Here is a 22966-nt window from a genome sequence, read left to right on the forward strand (position 1 = left end):
GGTTGGTTTTTAGATCTTTTAGGAATTGCCACACTGTTTTCCACAGAGGCTGTACTAGTTTACACTCCCACCCACAGTGTATAAGTGTTCCCTTTTCACCGCATCCTCTCCAGCATCTGTTGTTTTTTGGGTTATTGATGATGGTCATCCTGACTGGAGTTTTAATTTGCATTTCTTTGATGACTAGTGAGGCTGAGCATTTTTCCATGTATCTGTTGGCTGCTTGTATGTATTCTTTTGAGAAGTATCTATCATAGAAATGAGTTTAAACAAATGCATAAAGCACATGTTAAGAGTTTTAAACCTCCTGTAACTTGTCGTTGGTTTTTAAAAAATAAGATTGAAAAACTGCAAAACTAAATGTTCATCATAACATATGACACATTTATACAATTGAATATCATTTTGTCATTAAGAAGGATATTGTGAAAGTATATTCCTTGACCTGTAAAGATTGTTGTGATATGTTGTTAGGTTAAAAAACAAGTTATAACACTATTTGTATCCTGTGATTGCATTTTGGTAAAAAATTATCTATATCTCTATATGTACTTTCAAAAGGTCATGTGCCAAATGTTAATCAAATAACCAGTTATATTTGAGAATCAGAATTTAAGGCAATATTCATGTTTTTCTTAATATTTGTTTATATTTTCTAATTTTAAATAACGAACATATATCACTTATATAATTAAATATTTCTCAGAAGAGATTGAATTGGGGTTTCATGGAAGAGATAGAACTTGTGCTGGGCCTAAATAAGAAATAATATTTAGAAAGATGAGATAGAAAGCCGGGCTCAGTGGCTCAGCCTGTAATCCTGAGCCTTTGGGAGGCTGAGGTGAGTGGATTGCCTGAGCCCACGGGTTCGAGACCTGCCTGGGCAGGTGAGACCTCATCTCTACAATAAAATCAAAAAATTGGCCAGGCGTGGTAGCATGCCTGCCTGTAATTCCGGCTACTCGGAAGGCTGAGGCGGAAGGATCACTGGAGCCCAGCAAGTTGAGGCTGCGGTGGCTGGAGCGGCCACTGCACTCCAGTCTGGGCAACAGAGTGAGACTTCAACTCAAAAAAAAAAAAAAAAAAAGAAAAATGAGCTGGAAACTTACCTATTTAATATTACTGTTTATTAGGTACATTTTATCATCCACAATAAAAAAACCGTGGCATGTTTAAACCTAAGCAATTCCAAAACACTGTTTTAACAAATTATCTTTGGCTGTTTGAGAGTAGACAAGTAAATTAATTGAGTTAACCAATTTAAAGCAGTACTCAAAAGATGTCCTTGACTTGGTATACCATTGTCATTGGGGATCCTGTACAGTGAGCATTTTTACTTGAAATGCTGACCTGTTAGCTTTCCAGAGTTCTGACTCAGTCTTCAAACAGAAAGTCAGTCCATTTTTCATTCGTTTGTGTTGTTGTTCTTAAAAAAGGCACTCTCTGGTGACTCTCTGGTACCTAGAATATTTGATTAACCAGAAAACCCTATTCCCTCCTGGAGCTGAACAAATGTCTTCTCCTTTGCTCCCTTCCTCTGGGCTTTTCTTTCCACCTGTCCCCTCTTTGTTCTTGGCTCCCTTTCTTGCCTCTCCACATCTTCAACCCTGCCCTCTTCTTTGATTTCACTCCTTCGTTTTGTTTTTGTCTTTGCTCCCCATTTTCTTTTTCTCTGTTCCTCCTCTTTCTTTGCTCTCACACTGTCATGCTTCCCCCTACGCTGCCTGTTTCCTCTTCCTTTGCTGGCCCTCTACTTTCTCTCTTTCCCTTGTCCCCTTTTTTCTTCCCCACGTACGGCAGGTCTATGACACACAACTGGAGAATTTGGAGGTCTTTGAGGGCTTGTCTGACTTTTGCAACACCTTCAAGCTCTACCGGGGCAAAACTCAGGAGGAGATGGAAGATCCATCTGTTATTGGGGAATTTAAGGTAAGTCCCTAAGGACATGTCCCTAACCCCTGTACAGTGAGCATTTAGGCCAGTGGGCCTAAGACTGTAGTGTTGCAGCCATACGTGAAGGTAGTAACTGCAATGGTGACTGCGAGAGATAGTAACTACAGCGGGGACCCCGGGTTGATGTTGGTGTCCACGTGGGTAATGGAGATGGTGATGGTGATGGTGATGCTGCTCATGCAGCATCTGATGGTGGTTGTGGGATGGCGCTGAGCTTGGTGATCCCTGTGGTGATGACTATGGTAGAGATGAGCGTAATGGTCATAACAGTGATTGTGCTGGTGATGATGATAAACATGGAAGTGAACCCTTTGTTCTTTTCAGGGCCTTTTCAAAATTTATCCCCTCCCAGAAGACCCGGCCATCCCCTTACCCCCAAGGCAGTTCCACCAGCTGGCTGCCCAGGGACCCCAGGAGTGCTTGGTCCGTATCTACATTGTCCGAGCATTTGGCCTGCAGCCCAAGGATCCCAATGGGAAGGTAACATTCCTAGAGTCCTCACCTCCCCTAGATTAGCAGGTTCACGTACAAATGGCTTACAGAATCTGGACACCGTCTCTGCCTCAGGGATTTCGCAGGAAGCCGGGAAACCAGACACACACATACTGAGCTGTGACTAGTGGAGTTCTAGTAAAGACTACGTTTTAAAAGGGAGGCCAAAGTCAGTACAGGATTTTGGAAAAATGGGGAACGGTTCCTGGAAGGAATGGGACTCTCAAGGACAGATGGGTTTTGATAGTCCAAAAGAGAGGAAAACAGTGTTTTAAGAGGGGTCAAAAGCATAAGCAAAAGTTTAAAAGAAGATTGCTTAATGTATGTTTAGAACAGGGATAATGCATAAAGATAAGTAAAATTGAAGGTGTGGGTTGGTACTGGGCTTGGTAGGACTTTCAGTGGTAAGTTGGGAGGCATGAAGGAACAGAATTTGTAAGTGCTATGCCTGACCATGGCGGAGCCAGAGGCAAAAGGAAAAGCCAGTAATGTTTATCTTGCCTTTATTTAAAATTTTGATCTTTTGTTCATCATAGACTATTAGCACTGATTTTAATTGTTAAAAGATTGTTTATCTTGATAATGGAGTATTTTGGCCCTCTCTTAAATTCTGTGTCCAAGACAAGCACCTCAGCTGTCTTCTCCTACTCCTGGCCTGAGATGGAAAGGGAAGACTTGAAGGAGGGGAAGAATCTGGAGTTACAGGAAGATGACAGGGCCAGGGGACAGAGTAAAGTTGGGAAGAGACAGTAAGAGGAAAGAATAGAAGCTGGAGTGGGAGATAATTGGATTTAGAGGCATGAGGCTAGGGAGCTCTGTCACTTCCTTAGACAGGTTAAGGCCTAGCGTATGTCCCTAAGGTGGTGGGTAGAGTCCTGGTATCCAACCTCTGTAGCTCGGTAGGGTGTGAAGTCATGAGATCATAGGGCAGAATGGAGTGGTCCTCAGCCTTGGCAAAACTGATGGCCTCCAAGACGTGCTTGTGGCCAGCGGGCTGGTTTCTACTCTTGAAGCTTTCTCCCTGCCAGACTATCCCTCTTCCCTTCCACATGCTTAAGCAGAGGCGGTAGAGAGGACCCTAGACTGACTTATCGTATATGTAATACAGCCTGTTGTGTTTCTAAGGATATGGGCCTGGCTCCCACCCACCTCTGTCAATGGAGTGATGGGTTGGGAATGTGTAGGATTCGGGCACCCTATTTCCAGTGCTGAGGGCAAGGCGAGAAGCCTAAGTCAGGGGCCAAGTGGTGTGTCGTGGTGTGCCCTGGCGCCTCTGGCCTGGAAGAACACAGTCCATACAACAGCATCCTCATGGCTGGCCACCTCATCCCATTGGGAGGCAGGAGACTCTGGAAGCCCCAATGACCTGGTGAAAAGTGATTTCACTTAGGTATTTCTGTCTCCTCCTCCAGTGTGACCCTTACATCAAGATCTCCATAGGGAAGAAATCAGTGAGTGACCAGGATAACTACATCCCCTGCACCCTGGAGCCTGTGTTTGGAAAGTAAGTTGAGACAGCTTGGGTCTTGGCGTGGAAGACCTAGTTTGGATAACCTATGGTCCAGTGGGGAGGTGTGGCAACCACTGGAAAGTCCCTATCACCTGGAGCAAAGCTGTATTCCCTAAATTTTGTGTCTCTTTATGTGCTCCAGGCTTGAGTCCTGGCAGAGGCTCCTAGTTAAACACAAATGATTACCTCTAAGATCAGAAATCTACATGGAAGCCTAGAAGATGCATTTGCTAATTCTCTTTCCACATGAACTTTTTTTTTTTTTGAGTCAGGGTCTCACTCTGTCTCCCAGGTTGGAGTGTAGTGATACAGTTATAACTCACTGCAACCTTGTTCTCCTGGGCTCAGGTGATCTTTCTGCCTCAACCTCCTGAGTAGCTGGCTGGGTCTACAGCTGCATGCCACCATGCCGCCCAAGTTGGTCTCTGAACTCCTGGGCTCAAGTAGTCCTCCAGCCTCATCCTCCCAAAATGTTGAGATTACAGACGTGAGCCACCACACCTGGCCTAAGATGAACTTTTACTTTGGAATAATTTTAAATATACAGAAAAGTTACAAAGTACAGTACAGAGTTCCCATAAACCCTTTACCCAATTCCCCTCACTGTTAGCATCTTAACTAACCATGGTACATTTATCAAAATGAAGAAATTGACATAGGTGTATTACTATTAACCAAACTCTAGACTTGTTTAGAATTTCACCAGCTTTCCCACTAATATCCTTTTACTAATGTCCAGGATCTGCTCCAGTAAGCCACAGTGCATGTAGTAATTATTCTTTGTGAGTATCCTATGCTAGAAGAAGGATGTAGCCCCCAAACAGTAAAATGATTCTTGAAATCTGAGAACAAGGAAAGGAAGAATCAATGCCCCCTGCATGGGGACAGCTCCCAGGTGTCCTAAATTGCTGTTTGGATGTCAGCTCATTTAGGCTGGAAAAGGGAGCGTGCAGAGGGCGATTGGCAACTATTCTCTAACACCTGTAGGAGAAAGTGCCTGGTGTTCCAGTATCATCAATTCATAAACCATTGTCTATTAAGTTAGCTGTGGCTGCTCAGCCTGCAGTGAGTACCCCATCCTTCTGGGGAAATGCAGCTTTTAAAGGGGAATGGTCCTGGCCAGTGATGGGCCCCCACCAAGCTAGAATTGGAGGGAGGTGGTGGGTGGGAGAGAGCACCTGTGTTGGGTGAGCACCGGAGCTGGCACAGAACCTCAGGCTGATGGGGATGGGGCAGTGAACAGCCTGACCCATGAGGGGTGGGGGGCCTCAGGGCCCAGGGCAGGTGGGGAACCAGTGAGGAAGCATACATTTCCCACTTCTGTTTTTCCATCTCTCTGAAATCCCAGCCAAGCTGGTCTGCCTGGTGCTTCAAGCCTCCCTCACATCTCAGCAGAAACTCTTTCCTCTGTGACCCTTGTGTTGGACAAGCGCAGCTTATGAGATGAAATCCAAGCCCAGCTTTGTTTTTATCTCTTAGTACCCTGTAAGCAAGTATCCTGTGGGTTTACCTTCTCCTTCTCCAGTGGAAACTGGCAGGCAGGTGGCTTTTCTGCTCACATTGAGCTCAGCCATGTTAAGCCACAAACTTATAGTCTCAGGCTGTCACCAGAATGCCCATTCATGTGTGATCAGGAGCTCCCTGATGGCTCTTCCAGCCAGGGTCACTTTGGTTTGTGTGTGGAGGGAAAGAGGGGCCCTGCTTTCCTCTCTTCCCCTGTTGAGTGTTTCTCCCCTCCCCCTTCTGGCTAGCCCCCCGGTTTCTGACTCGTGCTAGGAGAGGGGCCGTCTCACGTGCTCCCTGTCCCTGTCATCCAGGCACTCTCTGGACAGCAGATGTGTAAATCCAATGTATTTTGCTGTGGGTGCTTTGCAGAGCTTCCTCAGAGAGCCCTTCTAGCCCTCCCATTGCATGCCTGGGATATGGCAGAGACTTTGTCCTTCAGCTGGCTGCCCCTGGCCCCAGTTTTTGTATGATCCACCCTACAGTCTCTGTTGGAACCTCCTGGAGACCCCAAGGGACAGAATTGAGAGCAGTTCCAGTCTGGTCTTGTGGCGGCCCTTCTCATCCCTGGAAGTCACTACGTTCCATGCCTAGCCATGACTGGGCGTGCAGCTCCTTCCAGATGTGGCTCTTGCTCTCCTCCTATCTTCCACAGGCTGCTTTAGTTTCCCTGGTCATGAGCAGGGGCCAGACTTGTGTCTCCTGCCGACAGGGAGCTCACTTCAAGGGAAGAGGGGAGAACACTTCCACCTTTGATGCCCATGGTAGGCGAGGGTCTCGGATAGAGCAGGAGTGCTCTCCAAAGACATCTTTTCACAAATCTTTCCTCCATCTCACCCTAGAAGTAGGTGTGAGCCCCAAGGGTCCAGAAAGTGGGTTTCAGGCCATTCCTTTGGTAAATTCTAAAGCTCTGGAATTTCACATCTCTTGTCTCCTGGTGTCAAGGTGGAAACATCAGTTTTCAGATTCTGTTCAAATTCATTCTTTCATTCTGTGGTCCATCAGGGAGGCACCTGCTGTGTGCCCAGACCAGCTTATTTGAGAAAGACACACACACACACACACACACACACACACACACACGCACGAGCCCAGGACAGCAGTGGCATGAGTGGTGTGAAGTAAGAGCGTCTGCCCAAGGAGGGTGGACTCCCTGGGGCAGTTTCGAGCTCCTGCCTTCCTTGCCGTTCCCCCAAGTCTCCCCGTGTCAGTGACATCAGGGAGCCCGTGATAGCCTGACATCTGTCCCTCCTACAGGATGTTTGAGCTCACCTGCACTCTGCCTCTGGAGAAGGACTTGAAGATCACTCTCTATGACTATGACCTTCTCTCCAAGGATGAAAAGATCGGTGAGACGGTCATCGACCTGGAGAACAGGCTGCTGTCCAAGTTTGGGGCTCGCTGTGGACTTCCACAGACCTACTGTGTGTACGTGCACCGGGGCTGGCTGCTTCTCTGACAACAAATCACCGTCTTCTGAGCACTTCTGTGCCAGCCCCGGGCTGAGCACTTCCTAAGCATTCCCTCATCGAATCCAGTGGGGGGTCTTGTTTCCCACTCCACAGATGAGGAAACTGAGGCTAAGAGATGTTATGGCTTGTATAGTGATGGGCTTAGTATTTGAACCTGTCTGTCTGACTCTAAGAACCTGGCTCTTTGTCACGTTGTTATCATTCGGTTCTCTTTAATACACCACAGAGGGTCTGTGGAGGGCTGGGCACTTGGAAAGAGAGAGAAGGAAGGAAGGAAGGAAGGAAGGAAGGGGACACATGGCAAGACTTATGGGGCCTGTGTGGGACAGCTGGGCCTGAAGAGGGATGCTGTGATGGTTATGTCAGAAGAACTTGTGTAGACAGCTCCCCTCCTCCTACCAACATGAGTCGTGTTTGGGTGTGATTCTCTAACTCTAAAGTAGAAGCATTTATGTTGTAATTCCATGTGTACTTAAACAAGTCCTTTTCTCTCCGGGCCTCAGTTTGTTATTCTGTAAAATGGGGATGCCCAGTCGTGATAAGCAATCAAACGGGGTGTCCACTGCCGAAGCGAAGAATGGGTGATGCTGTGTGTGGAGGTACACAGGTCACTGGACGCCCCCCGCTCTCGTCCATGTCCCTGGAGTGTCTCATCTTTGTCTTGTGCTTGGGCCTCAGCTCCGGACCGAACCAGTGGCGGGACCAGCTCCGCCCTTCCCAGCTCCTCCACCTCTTCTGCCAGCAGCGCAGAGCCAAGGCGCCAGTGTACCGGAATGACCGTGTGATGTTCCAGGATAAAGAATACACCATTGAAGAGATAGGTGAGATGCTATGTGACCCCCAGACCACAGTGGGCTCTTCTTCCTCCTGTCACATCAGGCCCTCTCCCAACATAAAGGGCCCTAGGGACATAACCCACGTCAGCAGGCTGTGGGCTTGGTTATCTCCTGGACAGCAGAGATGGGCTACACTTGCACTGGGTACTTTGGGGACCAGCACTTACCTGTGATACCATGCGAAATGAGAGGTCAGAGGAGGGCCAAGGTCAGAGCCAGTCCAAGGCCAGTTGGGGCCCACATGAGGACAAGCATAGGGCTGAGTCTGAAGCCAGTGTTGGGGTCAGGGTTTGGATCAGTCTCCTGGCTTTGGGTTGGAGTTTAGGGTACAGTCCACTTTTGAGAAACAGTTTTCTACTTGAATCGCACGGCAGGCCACTTGACCTTGATGGTACCTTCTAAGCCCCCACTTGCAGCTCTTGCACCAGAAGCCTCTGTGACACCCCTACCCCTACCCCTGCCCCTGGTCCTGGTCCCCTGATCCTGGCCGAGACTCCTACCACGTGCTCTCCGTGTGTCTGAGATGCCCACAGGCCTGCATCACCCACCCAGAGCAGCTCAGACTCCCCGGAGGTGTTTATGGGCCCAGCTGGCCCCTCACCTCCTGGTTGCTTCATAGATGTTTGATGTCAGAGCTGGTGCCGAGGTTATAAAAGGGAAATGACGGCTTTGATGCCCCATCCCCCACCCCTCCTCCTCCGTGTTCTGTTTTCCTGACTCTCCCAGGTCATGGCTGAGCCTGGCTCGGCCATTCGGCACCCCTGCACTCCCCATTCTCCTTTCCTATGGAACGTGCATCTGTTTTCGGCATTGTCTCATTTCCTTCTGCTGGTCTGCGAGTGGCTTTAGCTCAGGGACCAGGGCTCGTGGTCATAAAGTCGTAGGAAACAAAAGCCAGAAAGCTAGAGATGGCAAGGTCCAACATCTGCCTGTTTTTTTACAGATGAGGCTGTTGAGGCCAGGAGTGGTTAACGGCCTGCCCAAAGTTACCCAGCAGCTAAGAGCAGAGCCAGGCCCCTGCCCCTGTGCTCCTTCTGTAGTGCCATGCCTCTTCCTTTGGGGCCCCTATTGAGATGGGCAGGGAAGTTCTGATGAGTGAACATGTGTGCATGTGTCCATGTTGGTGTGCGTGGGCATACCTGGGTGCATGTGCCTGTGTGTACTTGCCCCCCCCACACCCCCAGCAAGGCCTCCAAGTTCATGTTGCTGGCTGGTCAACCAGGCATCTCAGGGTCAGGACTACCCAATGTCTTCTCCCCACCTGCACCTTGACCCATCCTCCGGCAGGAAGGCTGAAGCTGGGAGGCACCAGGGGCAGGAAAGGGATGTTCGTGTCTAGTCATGCTCCTTTTCCAGGTGAGCATGTGATCTCAGCTGCCCTGCTGCCAGCTGTGCGACTTCTTCATACCACAGATTTCTCATCTGTGAAAAGCACGAGCTACTTCTACTAATAGAATGACTTACATAAACCAGAGAACTGTATGCCAGATATAGGGGTAGAGGTTGCTGAGGCTCAGAATTGAGAGCAGTCAGGGAGAGCTTCCTGGAAGGGGTGGGTGTTGGCAGACAGGAAGGATTTATATTGGTGGAAAAGAGGAAGAAGAAATTTGCAGAAGAGGCTTTGTAGTCCCCTTAGCGGGGAATCTGGGTTTTAAGCCTGGAGCTTGTGGACAGCAAGATTTCCCCTCCAGAGAGTGAGAGGTGAGGACCAGAACACGAGTCTGGGCTGAGAGTGAGGCTGTGGGGGATCAGTGCTTCTCATGGTCCTCAGGGAGCCCTGCTCACCTGCTCCCTGGACAGCCCTGCTGTGCCTTGCTCTCCTGGCTCCTGCAACTTTTTCGTCTCTCCCTGGGGCAGATGCTGGAAGGATCCCGAACCCACACCTGGGCCCGATGGAGGAGCGTCTGGCTTTGCACGTCCTTCAGCAGCAGGGCCTGGTCCCAGAGCACGTGGAGTCACGGCCCCTCTATAGCCCCCTGCAGCCAGATATCGAGCAGGTAGGACCGTGAGTCTTGGGCCCTGGAGTCCCTGAACCCCAGAAAGCCCTGTTCCAAGGACTACATGGACAGCCCAGAGGAACTGGAGGGGAACTTGAGATTTGGCTAATCCCTGCTTGACCCATTTCAGTGGTGGCCATGGCTGGCCCATGAGGGGACCTCTAGGGCTGGGCTTCCCCTGGCTACCTCCAGCCCTCAAGGCCTGGGGAGCACGTCCAAGCTGTCTCCTTCACCCCTGTGTAGGCCTGACTGCTGACTTCTGCCAGTTGTTCTGAAGTCTCATTGTTTCAGCCTGCCTCAGGATGCCCCATGTCCCACCACCATCTGTCAGGAACTCAGTCCCCAATGCCCAACCCTGGGCTAGGCTGCACAGAGTACTCACACAGTGTCACTGGCACCCTATGACCAAATGGCAGAGCAACCCACCGAGATCAGTCATCAGGAAGAGGGAAGGGAATCCTCCCATGCTGAGGGGAGGGTAAGCACAGAGACGGCAGACTTGGGATAGTGACCAGGGAAGGTTTCTTGGAGGAGGTGAGCTCAGAACTGGGTTTTAGTGAAGGATACGGAGAGAGAAAGTTACAGGCAAAGAGAACGGCCAAAGTGAGCTGTCAAGGTGCCTTTGTGAACACCAGAGGATGTCGTCTCTGTTGTTCGGAACTGAGTGTTCTCTTCCCCCAGGTGTTTTGGCCACCAGCCTCCCCAAAGTAGTACACCAGATGTGGAAATTCAGCTTTCATCTTCTAGCTCTGTGACCCTGCATAAGTGACTTAACCGAGTTACTTCAATCCCTGCTCCTTCTTCTCTAAGATGGAACAAAGATCACACCCAGCTTGCAGAGAGGGAGGGGACAGAGGGGCAGTCAGAGGGGTTGGGGGGAGTGTCCTATGGTAGAAACCTTCCGAACCCTCTGTGACTAAACCATGCTCTCTGAGCTTCCACGACTGTGCACATGCCATTTCCTGGCCACTGAGACTTAGCTCGGGCATCACGGTCTCTGAGAAGCCTGCCCTGACCCTTGATCCAAGGCACAGGCCCAAGTTTGCAGTTGGCCCCACAGTTCTCTGCTTAGGGCAGTGAACCTCTCCCTGCCAGGTCCTGGGGGTCTCTGTCTTGCTCTCCTAGCGTCTGTCACAAAGCAGGTTCTTGGTACCTGTTGACTGAGTGAAAAGTGTGGGAGAGAACAGGCTCTTGTCTCCACAGGGGAAGGTGCAGATGTGGGTCGACCTGTTTCCGAAGGCCCTGGGGCGGCCTGGACCTCCCTTCAACATCACCCCGCGGAGAGCCAAAAGGTGACTTACCTAGCCACAGGGTCTGAACTGATCTGGGGGGCAGGAGGGTCGCAGCCAGCTGTGGGTGAGACCAGGAGGTCGTGCCTCCGCCAGGCTTCGAGCTGCCAGGGTCACAGAGTACAGCTCTGGTTTGGGCCTGGTCAAGCGTCCTGCCACGGCAGGCTTCTGGGCTCTTTGGCCGAGGACACCCACCCTTTGGTAGGAAACCTGTGCGGACTCAAGTCGTGCTTGTCCCAGGTTTTTCCTGCGCTGTGTCATCTGGAACACCAGCGATGTGATCCTGGACGACTTCAGCATCACCGGGGAGAAGATGAGCGACATTTATGTGAAAGGGTAGGGAGTCTTCCTGCCTGCCCCGCTCCCTCTGGGTTGGGCCAGCTGGAGGAGCTCTGGGACAGGAAGGGGAGGACAAGCAAGCGTCCCGGGAGGGCGTCCTGGAGTGCTCTCTGCCCTTTTCTCCACCAGATTTCTTCTTCCACGCTAAACTTTGGGTTGAACGTCCAAGTTTGGAGGAGGCCCCTCAGAAGTGCCTAGGAAGTTCGAGTGTTTTCCAGTTTATGACCTATTTTGTGTGTCATGCAGATTTCCTGGGAAATATTTTTACAGAGCACTTACCACACACATTCGCCTCCTTAATCCTTCCTTTACCTGAGTTGAGGATGTCTATAGTGTTGGAGGACTTACTGAGAACTGTTCTCTCAAAACATGTGTGTCTAGTTGGATGGTCGGCTTTGAAGAGCACAAGCAGAAGACAGACGTGCATTACCGGTCCCTGGGAGGGGAGGGCAACTTTAACTGGAGGTTTATTTTCCCCTTTGACTACCTACCAGCTGAGCAAGTCTGCACCATCGCCAAGAAGGTGAGTGTTCTTTCTGCCCCCGGTGGTGCCAACACCAGGGCTTCCTACAGGTAGCAGGGCCCCACCACCCAGGCCTTGCCAGGCCAATGCGGCAACCTCACCACTGCCCCACCACCATTAGAGCTGCCAGTGCCCTCCCTATGTGGCCACGGGCCATCCCTGCATAGCCACCACCACCACTGCCCCTTCACTGCCAAAGTCATCACCACCCCTGTCCCATCAGTGCTAAAGTCACCACTGCCACCGCCCCATGACTGCCTGTGTCTCCACTGTCACTGCCCATCACTTCCAATGTCACCACTGCCACTCCCATCACTGCCAATGTCATCATTGCCTCTGCCCCTTCACTACCAATATCACCGCCACTGGTACCCCATGACTGTTGATGTCACCATTGCCACTTTCCCATCACTACCAAAGTCACCACCACCACTGCCCCATCACTGCCAGAGCCACCACCACCACTGCCCCATCACTGCCTGTGTCTCCACTGCCACTGCCCCTTCATGGCCAGTGTCACCACCAATGGTACCCCATTGCTGCTGATGTCACCATTGCCACTTTCCTATCACTACCAGTGTCACCACTGTTACTGCCCCTTCATTGCCAAAGCCACCACAAGCCCTGTCCCATCACTGCCAGAGTCACTACCACTGCTGCCCCATCACTGCCTGTGTCTTCACTGCCACTGCCCCATCACTGCCAGTGTCACCACTGCTACTCCCATTACTGCCAATGTCACTACCGCCACTGCCCCTTAACTGCTGATGTCACCACTGCCACTGCCTCATCACTGCTGATGTCACCACTGCCAATGCTATTGTTACTATGACCTACCGACCCAGAACTGCCAGTGTCACAACTGACACTGTCTCATCATTCATGGTACCACCTTAGCTGCCACTCCTGCTCTCATTACCACCGAAGCCACCTATACCATATCTGTACCCCACTTCTCTGACACCAGCCATGTTGCTACCCCATGGCCACTCCACTACCACACAGAGCCATGCCTGTCATATGTAGCTAAGTCCAGACCCTAAAGTCACTGCCTCCGTCCTACCCCAGACAAATCAAGAAGCAGGAAGGGTCATGGGGTCTGAGCTTGGCCTTCAGAGGGGCAGCAGGCAGACTCCATGCAGGGGGAGGGGCCCCCGAGAGGGCCAGCCTGGCTGACATGCTGGGTTGTCTGTGGGATTGGAAGTTGCTTGGCCAAGACCCTCCTGCTACTCCCTCCCCACATCTGTGTTCGGGGCCTGTGGCTACGGTCCAAGTTGAATAGTCACTGGGAGTGACCTGCCCCTGTAGGCCTACAGACACTGCCCTCCTCTCTCCACCTCTCTCTCTCACTGCAGGCCAAAGGCACCTGGGGAGACCCAGCCAATATCAGCCAGAGAGGAGGGCTGGATTTGGGGGCTTCAGTCTCCGTGTCTCAGCATCACCTGATTTGGGTCTCATCTGGGCCGTAGACTCTTTACTCCTGAAACAGGCAGAGCTCGAGGGCGGCTGGCCTCCTCCTGGTAGCACTGGACCTGCCCTCAGGGAGTAGCCACCAGAGCACAGGGAGGGGTTCTGTGGGCAGTGAAGGCCTTAGGGCCAGGCTGGCTGGAGGCAGAGGGTTCCCTGCTGGAGCTACTGACCACCCTCATCTCACTCAACATTAATTTCCACCTTGAGGCGTTCCCCCACTCAAGAGGGCAGATGCCTCTGTGGTGTTTAGGCTCTGCTGGCCCCATCTCCTTTCAGTGGGTGCCAAGGCTTCAAGACTCAAAGCTTCTATGACTCCCCTCTCTCTCCCAAAGGGAATATATACTGTACTTGGGTGCCTAGCCCTGAACTCTCTCCACTGCATCCTCCCTGAATGACGCTTCCCAACCTAACACTCAGCGCCACCTGCACTTTAGAGAAACCAGCAGGTTCTGCTGAATATTCTGAAACCATCCAACAAAAGAAAATATAGATGAAACAAATCTAAATGGAATCTTTTGCCCAGGGATGACTGTGTAGTGACTGCCAGAAAGCAGGGTTGAGCAGCAGGGTCCTAGGAAGTAAAGGAAAACCTAGACTCTTTGTGGGCTTAACCCTCTGTGCCTTTGTTCAGTGTGTTTGCCCATCGTGAGCTTGTTCTTTAACAAAGCAGACGCTGCGTCTGTCCAGAAAGCTCCAATCAAACAGGCACTGCCAGGCGTCCCCTCACTGTGGACAGAGGGAGGGCAGCCCTGAATGCAGGAGAGAGGGCCACCTGGGCACTACCCCCAGGGCCTATCTACAGGGACTCACATGGATGGTGACTGAAGCCGGGGCTGTGGAAGGCAGGACCACCTTTCACTGGGACAAGTGGACATTGGGGCAAAGAGTGAAGGAAGGGGTTTCTGTTTTTTTCTCTTAGGTAAGAGGAAGGAGCATCTGGCACTGTGGCAGATGATTTGAGACCATTGACAAGGGCTGGAAATAGCTGTCGGGGGAGGGAGGAAGGGGGAGGGGGCACTGATTGGTAGCAAAGAAAGGGGCTACCCTTTCTGGGTTCTGGGGACCCATTTGCAGTTGCTGATTAAGCACTTGGGGTGGCTGCATTCTAGCAAGGATGGGATTTTGTCTTTGTGTCAGGGGCCTGGTCAGGAGGAAGGCGAGAGTGGGGGGACCTATGGTCCTTGCTCCAGAGGAAGAGAGGGCCGAGGATATGGAAGGGCCTGGTGGGCCTGACAGCCAATGGGGTTGGGCCAGACATGGGAGCAAGAGGAGCCCCCAGGGCGAGTAGGGTGGGGGGAAGAAGAAGAGTCAAAGCGTGGAGGCAGAGGCACTCTGGGAGGCTGGGAGGCAAGAGGGTGTGGTGAAGCTCTGTGCCATGCCAGGCTCTGGGGAGAGGGAGGAAGGGGACAAGGTCGGAAGAAGAGGCTGAGAAACAAGCAGAGTCCAGGAGGTTCTGAAGTCAACCAGAAGCGGGAGAGGGGATCTAGCCCGGCCCGAGGCAGAGCCAGCGGGTCCCTCTGTGGGCAAAGGGACCCCGGGGGGAGGCAGAGCCGAGCCCACAGTGGAGCACCAATTAGCTGGGCTGGGCTAAAGGACGGAGCCTGGGGTGGGTTAGCGTGGGGGCACTGCACAGCCTCTGGGCTCCCCGGGCCTGTCTGAGAGCCAGCCCTCTGCCGTGGGGTTCAGGGCCTCTGGCAGGCAGGCCCACCAGGGACCCCATTAACCAGACGAGACTGTCGTAAAATACAAGGTCTCCTTTCATCCGGCGGCTTTGAACCACCACTGGTTGCCCCGGCCGGCTCCCCACCTGGAGCCCAGCACACCCACTGGGGCCTGCCTGTGCGTCAGGCACCCACCCTGCAAATAAACAGCTAGTAAAAGGGCCCAGGCCAGGAGCATAATGAGCGCCTGGGACCTGGGGGGGCTCATTCCCCAGGCTGGAGCCCCAGCCCAGCTGCTCCCACCAGGGGCCGTTTGAACCTCTGGCTCATTACCGAGCCCATAAACCGAGCCGGCCGGAGGAATGGAGGATGCTGGCGGCCCGTGCAGGCGGGACTGCGGAGCTGGCCATAAAAGCTCGCCAGAGGAGGGAGGCACCTGCAGAAGGGCTGGGGCCCGGAAAGGGGGGAGGCACCAGACAGAGGGCCGGGGGCCAGGGGCCCGCTGGAGACCCGAGCCTTTTCTCCAACCCAGGCGGCAGTGTGGGCTGTGGCTGGGGCCTTCACATGGTGACCACTATGCATGGGGCAGGAGGGTCATGGTCTTTGGTTCAGGAGCTCCCAGGGTCTGCAGGAGCAGCCTGTGAGGACAGGGTGGCCACACAGGAGGCCCTGGCTGGGCAGAAGGGCTGTGCTTACCAGGCATCCAGGGGCAGGCAAACCGTGTGTCCTCAGCAGTGATCCTCGACTTCCCACGAGCCTGTCCTTTGCAGAACTGGGTGCAGGGCCCTCATCTGACTTGGCACCTGGGCCTTGGCACCCACATCTGCCAGATGCTTGCAGTGTTTCCTGTCCTTGCCACCCACCCAGGGAAAGCTGCATTGGGAGAACAGAGAACAAGACAGTGTGAGCAGGAAAGCCCTCTTGACAGTCCTTTAGGTTGAGCGTGGTTGGACCCAGGGGTGAACTCAGGCCTGGGCACACGCAGCTGCTCCACGAGGCCTTGGTGGAAAGAAGCCCAAGATAGCCTTGTTCTGGGCAAGCTGGTATGAGGGAGGAGGCGTGGAGAGAGAAGGGCCCCTCTTGCTTTGGTAGGAGAGGGGAAACTTCCCAGCTCTGAGGGCTTTTGCTTTGCCCTGGGGCAAGCTCTTGGAAATGAAGGTGGGTGGAGTGGAGAGGGAGGAGCTGGGGTTCAGGTCCCAGTGCCTGCTCCGTACAGCAGGGTGCTGAGGGATCTTCCTAGTGGCAGAATAGGGGGGACCCCCAGGTCAGCCGCTCATGCAAGATCACGTGTAAGTGGAGAGTAGGACTCTAAAACCTGACGGCCTTGTTTGAATCCCAGCTTACCTTGTCCTAGCTGTGTGACCTTGGACAAATTATTTGCTTTGGTGTCTCCAGCTGTAAAGATAGTACCTCCTTCATAGGTTGTCAGAAGGATAAAGGAGTTCTTAGTGGAAGAGGGCTGATGTATAGAAAAGACAATTGTTATACTTATTAGTGGTCAGACCTTGGGCAAATTCCTTTACCTTCTCCAAGTCCCTCTTTTATCATCTGTAAAATGAGAGCCACAGCCTTGACTACAGCACGGGGTGGATTCCAGGAGCCATCTTATGTGAAGTGAGCTTGCATGGTACACTTTTGGTCCCTGAACACTGCCTTCTGGGATCTGCCCTTCCCACCTGGGAAGGCTCTGACAAGACCACCAGGGACGTCCCACCGCACCGCCCCCTCCAGGCAGTCTTCTAGACTGGAAGGGACGACTGCCTTTTTCTAACCTTGTTTCTCTGCTTCCTGCTTTGCTCCTACCCTGGGTCAGGATGCCTTCTGGAGGCTGGACAAGACTGAGAGCAAAATCCCAGCCCGAGTGGTATTCCAGATCTGGGACAATGACAAGTTCTCCTTTGACGACTTTCTGGGTAAGCACCATTACTGATCGTTCCCATTTTGCACATAGAAGGCTGCTCTGGAACCCCCACACTGTGTGTGTGTGTGTGTGTGTAGCTGTGTGTGTCACTCTTGGACCCTTTGTGAAGCCAGGCAGGAGGAGTGGTCCTACTTTTTGCCCTCAAGGTTGCAGGTCCCCAGTGCTGAGTGAAGTATGAGACACAAAGCAGTGTCAGAGTGGTCAGTGGCCACCGGGGGTTGGCCTGTCAGTCGAGGTGGCATTGAGGACTGGGCCGTGTTCGATGGTGTGTCCCTGTTGTGTGAAGAAGTGGAGGAAGCACAGGCTGAAGCCAGTACTTGACACAGACTGAGCCCAGCAAGGGACAGCTCACGTCACTCTTCGTCCTCATGTGTGGATATGAAATGTCCCCAGAAGTGGGATCCATAGAGCATTGTCCTAGTACATTAGTAGTTACTGGGGATTGGGCGTGGGCCATGACTGCTGACGGGTACAGGTTTTCTTTTTCTTTTTGAGGTGATGAGTGTGCTCTGGAATTAGATGACGGTGATGGTCATACAACTCTATAAATATACTAAAAGCCACTAATTTGTACGCTTTGAAATGGCTAAAATGCTGAATTTTGTGTAATGTGAATTTTATCTCAATTTGTTTAAAGAAGCAAACCTTTGAAAAAGGCAGAGCAGGAAGTCAGGAGCCCCGGTGGGGAGCAGGAAGTCAGGAGCAGGGTGGCCTTGGACAGATCATCGAGACCCTCCTTGGGTGGCCCTTGATTAAAAGATGAGGTGGTCCTTGCTGAGCCCTCGGGCCCCTGCGGGGAATATTCTGAGGTGCAGATCCTGGCCATGGGGAGAGAGAGGGCTACCTGGTCATCTGGTTCTTCCTCCTGTCCCCTACCACGCACACTTGACCTGGCCCAAGGCACAGAGGGGATTTCACTGTGAAAGAGTCAGGGTATAAAAAGTTTGACCTTTGTTATTTTGCTTATTATTTTGTACATAATTCCTGTAGAAAAATTAGAAAATACAGATAAGGCAACACCTCCTGCCTCACTTGATCTCATCACCCAAAGACAACACCCACTAACATTTTGGCATATGTGATTGTATAATATATTATTTCAGGTATAAACAAACATATGTATGGTACGTGTGTATTTTATATATACATATATCCATGCATGCATTTGTGACATATATTCATAGGTATATGAATGGGTTTATATTACACATATTGTTTTATATCCTGATTTTTGGAAAGCCTAATCTTTCATGAGCATCCTTTCTGGTTGGTAGGCATCTATCTCAGTTGATATCGGCATCATCACCTATAATGCCTGCCTGGTGTTCCATCACACAGATGGGCTCTGTTTTTCTTAACTGATGGTCTCTTGGTGGGAACTCAGGTCATCTCCAAGTTTTCCAATGTGAGACACCCTCATGCATTCATCTTTGGACCCTTTGTGCCTATCATTCCTCAACTCTAAGAAGTAGATTTGTTAGAGTCTTTGTACATTTTAATGGTTTTTGGAACATTTGTTCAATTTGCCTCTAAAAAGGCTTTGCTTGTTTATACTCCCACCTGCGCCCTGTTTGTACAGGGTGCCATTTTTCCTACATGCTTGCTAGCACTGTTACATTTTTAAAAAATTGTCAATATGATTTCTTCTTTTAATTTTTATCTGCATTTTTCTTATTAATTGTAAGGTAGAACTTTAAAAATGTATGTATTATTCATATTATTGTGGGATCATCTTTTATTATTGATTTTCAGAGCTTTTTATATATTAAGCATACACTACAAACATTTCTTCCATTTGTTTCATGCACTTTTAACTTTTTTATGGAGTATTTTTCTTACAGTCTTTAAAAGATTTTGGCATTAATCTTTCCAAAAGGAATTTAGGCTTCAGAAAATTAATTTTTAAAAGAAGAAAATTTTCTTGCATTTTTACTAACAGTGTTCGAAACAAAGTTAAAACAGGCACATCCTTTATTTTTAAAAATAAAACTTAATAAAACCATTTACAAATGCTACCTTTTAAGTCTACAGGATTTCCCTTTTCCACTTTCATAATGTGTTTTATAATTACATATTTTATGCCTTTGGAATATATATATTTTTATTTTTTGGAGTAATTGTTAACCATCCAGAGATAATTCTGTGTTTCCTGAGTCTTTTTTGTAGACCATGCGGGATAATTGTACGTGTGCTTGTGTGTGGTTTAGTATCCTGATATTTACTTAATACTATATTGGCACCATATTTCAAATGGGAAATAGAGTATGAAATAGTATAAAAAGATGACTGCTTGGATAACTAGGTGAGTAGATGAAGAAAATTAATGGACGAATCATAATGAGATACCACTTCACACCTACTAAGATGACAATAATAATAATAATAACAACCAGAAAATAACAAGTGGTGTGAGGATATGGCAAAATTGGAGGCCTCATACATTGCTGATGTGAATGCCAAATGATGTGGTCGCTGTGGAAAACAGATTGTTGTTTCCTCGAAAAGTGGAACACAGAATTACCATATGCCCCAGCAATTCTACTCCTAGATGTGTACCCCAAAGACTTAAAAGGGGGACTCAGATATTTGTGGGCCAGTGTTCACTGTGGCATTATTCACAATATGTAGTCCAAAGGTGGAAACAAAAGTGTTCATCAAAAGATGAATGTATGAACAAAACGTGACATAAATTGAGAATCTCTTATTTGACTACTTGGGACTAGAGGTGTTTTTTTATTTTTTTTTCTTTTGGATTATTTACATATACACAATGAAATATCTTGGGGATAGGACCCAAGTATAATGCAAAATTCACTTATTTTTATATACACTTTGTACGCATAACCTAAAGGTAATTTTAGACAATACTTTAAGTAATTTTGTGCATGGAACAAAGTTTGTTAAGTGCTTATGTGTGAATTGTCCACTTACGGTGTAATGTTGGCAATCAAAAACTTTGGAAATTTGGAGCATTTAGAATGTCAGATTTTCAGATTAAGGATGCTCAACCTGTATATATAGAATGTGTATACACAGGATGAGCATCCCTGTATATATGAGTATACATGTAATTTAATATTATTCAACTACAAAAAGAATGAACTACTGATATATACAACATGGAAGACCCTTGAAAACATGAAATAAGCCAGACACAAAAGAACAAATGTTGTGTGATACCACTTATATGAACTATCTAGAATAGGTGAACTCAGAGAGACAGAAAGTAGAGGTTTCTGGGGCCCAAGAGAAGGAGGGAATGGAGAATTATTGCTTAATGGGTACAGGGATTTGAAGGATGAAAAAGTTTTAGAAATAGTGGTAATAATGGTTGCACAATAATGTGACTGTAATTAATGTCACTGAATTCTACACTTAATATGATTAAAATGACAAATTTTGTGTTATATGTGTTTTACCACAATAACAACAATTTTATTTACTTATTTATTTATTTATTTATTTATTTTAATTTTTATTTTTTTGAGTTGGAGTCTCACTCTGTTGCTCAGACTGGAGTGCAGTGGCCGCTCCTGGCCACCGCAGTCTCAACCTTCTGTGCTCTGGCGATCCTTCCGCCTCAGCCTTCCAAGTAGCTGGAACTACAGGCGCGCACTACCATGCCCGACTAATTTTTTTTTTTTAATTTATTGTAGAGATGAGGTCTCGCCAAGTTACCCAGGCAGGTCTCGAACCCGCGGGCTCAGGCAATCCACTCACCTCAGCCTCCCAAAGTGTGGGATTACAGGCTGAGCCAGTGAACCCGGCTATTAACAACAATTTTAAAGACTGATGGATAGATGTTTGTAGACAATGGGTTATGAATGGTGTCGCACATGGTGAAGGTGAACAGTTGAATAGGTGGACAGCTTTGTTAAGGGTGAATCAACAGGGGTGGCTGATCTGGCCTGTGGATACATGAGTAGATTAATGGGAAGCTATATGGTTGGAATGAGAGGCAGTGGGTAGGGAGATGGAGAGTTTGTGAGATTTTAACCATGGCTCAGCTGGGGACAGAGGAGGTGACAGTCAGAGCTTTTCTTGAATCTGCCCTGCCTCAGTGTAGCTTCAGACTGGCAGTGATTGAGAAACACTTGGCCAAAAAACACCTCTCTGTTGTAGGCTCCCTGCAGCTAGATCTCAACCGCATGCCCAAGCCAGCCAAGACAGCCGGGAAGTGCTCCTTGGACCAGCTGGATGACACTTTCCACCCAGAATGGTTTGTGTCCCTTTTCGAGCAGAAAACAGTGAAGGGCTGGTGGCCCTGTGTAGCAGAAGAGGGTGAGAAGAAGATACTGGCGGTACGTCTACTTCCTCCAGCCTGGGGGGAGAGAGAGCATGGGGCAGCTCCTTCCATAGAAATCATCGGACAACCCATCCTTGCTCTTCCTCCTCTGCCTCCCTCTCTCCTGACCTCCTTCTCTGTTTTCCAAGGCATTCTCCCTCTTCCCTTTCAATTCCTAGCCTTCTTCTCCCTGGAGGCTCACCTCCCAGGAGAAACCAGTTTAAATAGAAAGGTACTACTCTGCTCATTGGCTTTAATAGTTGTCTGAGTTCTGGGTTTTCCTCTGATCTGGGCTCCTGGGTGAGTGGACAGGGGTCGTCCTCTCCCATCTGAGCAGGACCCTCTGAGGGACCATTCTTGTTCTGTTCTTCTTGCTGAGAGGTCTACTTAGGGGGGATAACTAGGAGATCCATCCTTTCCCTGAGTCTAGAGGAGCCCTGAAGAGGAAGTTAATCCCCGAAAGTTTACTTAGAAATGGCAGGCAGCCAGTCAACCCTTAAAGTGGTCTTTGAAATAAAATATCCTTGTTATAGAAAGACTTGTAATAAGAAATTCTAACACCCCAAAGGAAAAATGAGACAAGAACATACATAGATAACTCACAAAAGAATTATAGTAATCTGTTGAACATGAAAAAAAAGGTTTAGTCCCTCTAGTAATTAAATAAAGGAATACAGTAGTTTTCCCTTATCCCTGGGGGATGCATTCCAAGACCCCCAATGGGTGCCTAAAAACGCAGATAGTATTGAACCCTACATCTACTATGCTTATAGGAATGCATACACACCTACGCTAAAGTTTATAAACCAGGCACAGCAAGAGATTAACAACAGCAACTAGTAATAAAGTGGAGCAGGTATAACAATATACTGTAGTAACAGTTATATGAATGTGATCTCCGCCAAAATATCTTATTGTGCTGTCCCACAGGTAATGGAAGCTTCAGAAAACAAAACTGACGATGGGGGGACTACTACATTTGCAAATGTGATAACATTTTTTGGTCTACTAAATTAGATTTTTTTGTTTAAAAAATGGAAATGCTTATTGCTACTAAGGATGCAAAAAGACAAACCCCCTCATTTGCTTCTGCTGGGAGTGTTAATGGTTTTACTGAGTGGGGAAGCAATTTGGTAACATACAGCAACAGATTTAACATGTTTATGCCCTTGAACTCTGCCATCCCACTTCTAAAGTCTCTTCTGAAGAAATAATCAGATGAAAGTAAGCATCTAGGTTCTGAGATGTTTGTTGCAGCTTTATTTATAATATCAAAGAGTTGGAAACAACCTAAATGAACCAAAATAAGTAGTTTACTAAATAAATTATGGTCAACCATCCCATAGAATGTTTTGCGGTCATTTAAAAACCAAACTTTAAGGAATATATAATTATATAGTGAAATATATTCCTAAGTAAAAAAAAAAACAAAACTATAGAACTGTATATACACAGTGTGATATTTCATACGCTTATGGGGAAGAACATCTATGATGCGTAAAAATGTTAACAGTGCTTGTCGCCACGTGGTGGAAGTATGGACGATATTATCCTTTCTGTGTACACTGCTGAATTTCTAATGTTCTATAAGGAGTAGATACTGCTTTTATGGTCAGAATAGCCCTACATCTTTAAAAAATAAAAAATAAAGTGGCCTTGTGTCTGTCCTGGCCTGGCTCCTTTTCAGTTCCCCAGGCAGAGACTTTGTGCACCTA

The 22966-nt window shown here is 49.0% G+C and overlaps 1 protein-coding gene across 7 annotated transcripts in view; it reads left to right on the top strand.

Annotated features, from left to right (window-relative positions):
• The window catches only part of DYSF (dysferlin), a 233776-nt gene that overhangs the window by 205205 nt on the left and 5605 nt on the right, over positions 1–22966 (top strand). For all 7 annotated transcript variants that reach the window (XM_008060561.1, XM_008060554.1, XM_008060576.1 and 4 more), the window contains 11 exons: positions 1801–1929; positions 2278–2433; positions 3858–3949; positions 6716–6886; positions 7609–7751; positions 9624–9763; positions 10967–11055; positions 11293–11388; positions 11773–11914; positions 16859–16958; positions 21089–21267. In XM_008060561.1, coding sequence (XP_008058752.1) covers positions 1801–1929; positions 2278–2433; positions 3858–3949; positions 6716–6886; positions 7609–7751; positions 9624–9763; positions 10967–11055; positions 11293–11388; positions 11773–11914; positions 16859–16958; positions 21089–21267 — 1437 coding nt within the window. The remainder of the gene's footprint in view (positions 1–1800; positions 1930–2277; positions 2434–3857; positions 3950–6715; positions 6887–7608; positions 7752–9623; positions 9764–10966; positions 11056–11292; positions 11389–11772; positions 11915–16858; positions 16959–21088; positions 21268–22966) is intronic.

This window comes from Carlito syrichta, unplaced genomic scaffold (genome assembly GCF_000164805.1).
Source record: "Carlito syrichta isolate Samal-C Ts95f unplaced genomic scaffold, Tarsius_syrichta-2.0.1 Scaffold92612, whole genome shotgun sequence".
Classification (NCBI taxonomy): Eukaryota; Metazoa; Chordata; class Mammalia; order Primates; family Tarsiidae; genus Carlito; species Carlito syrichta.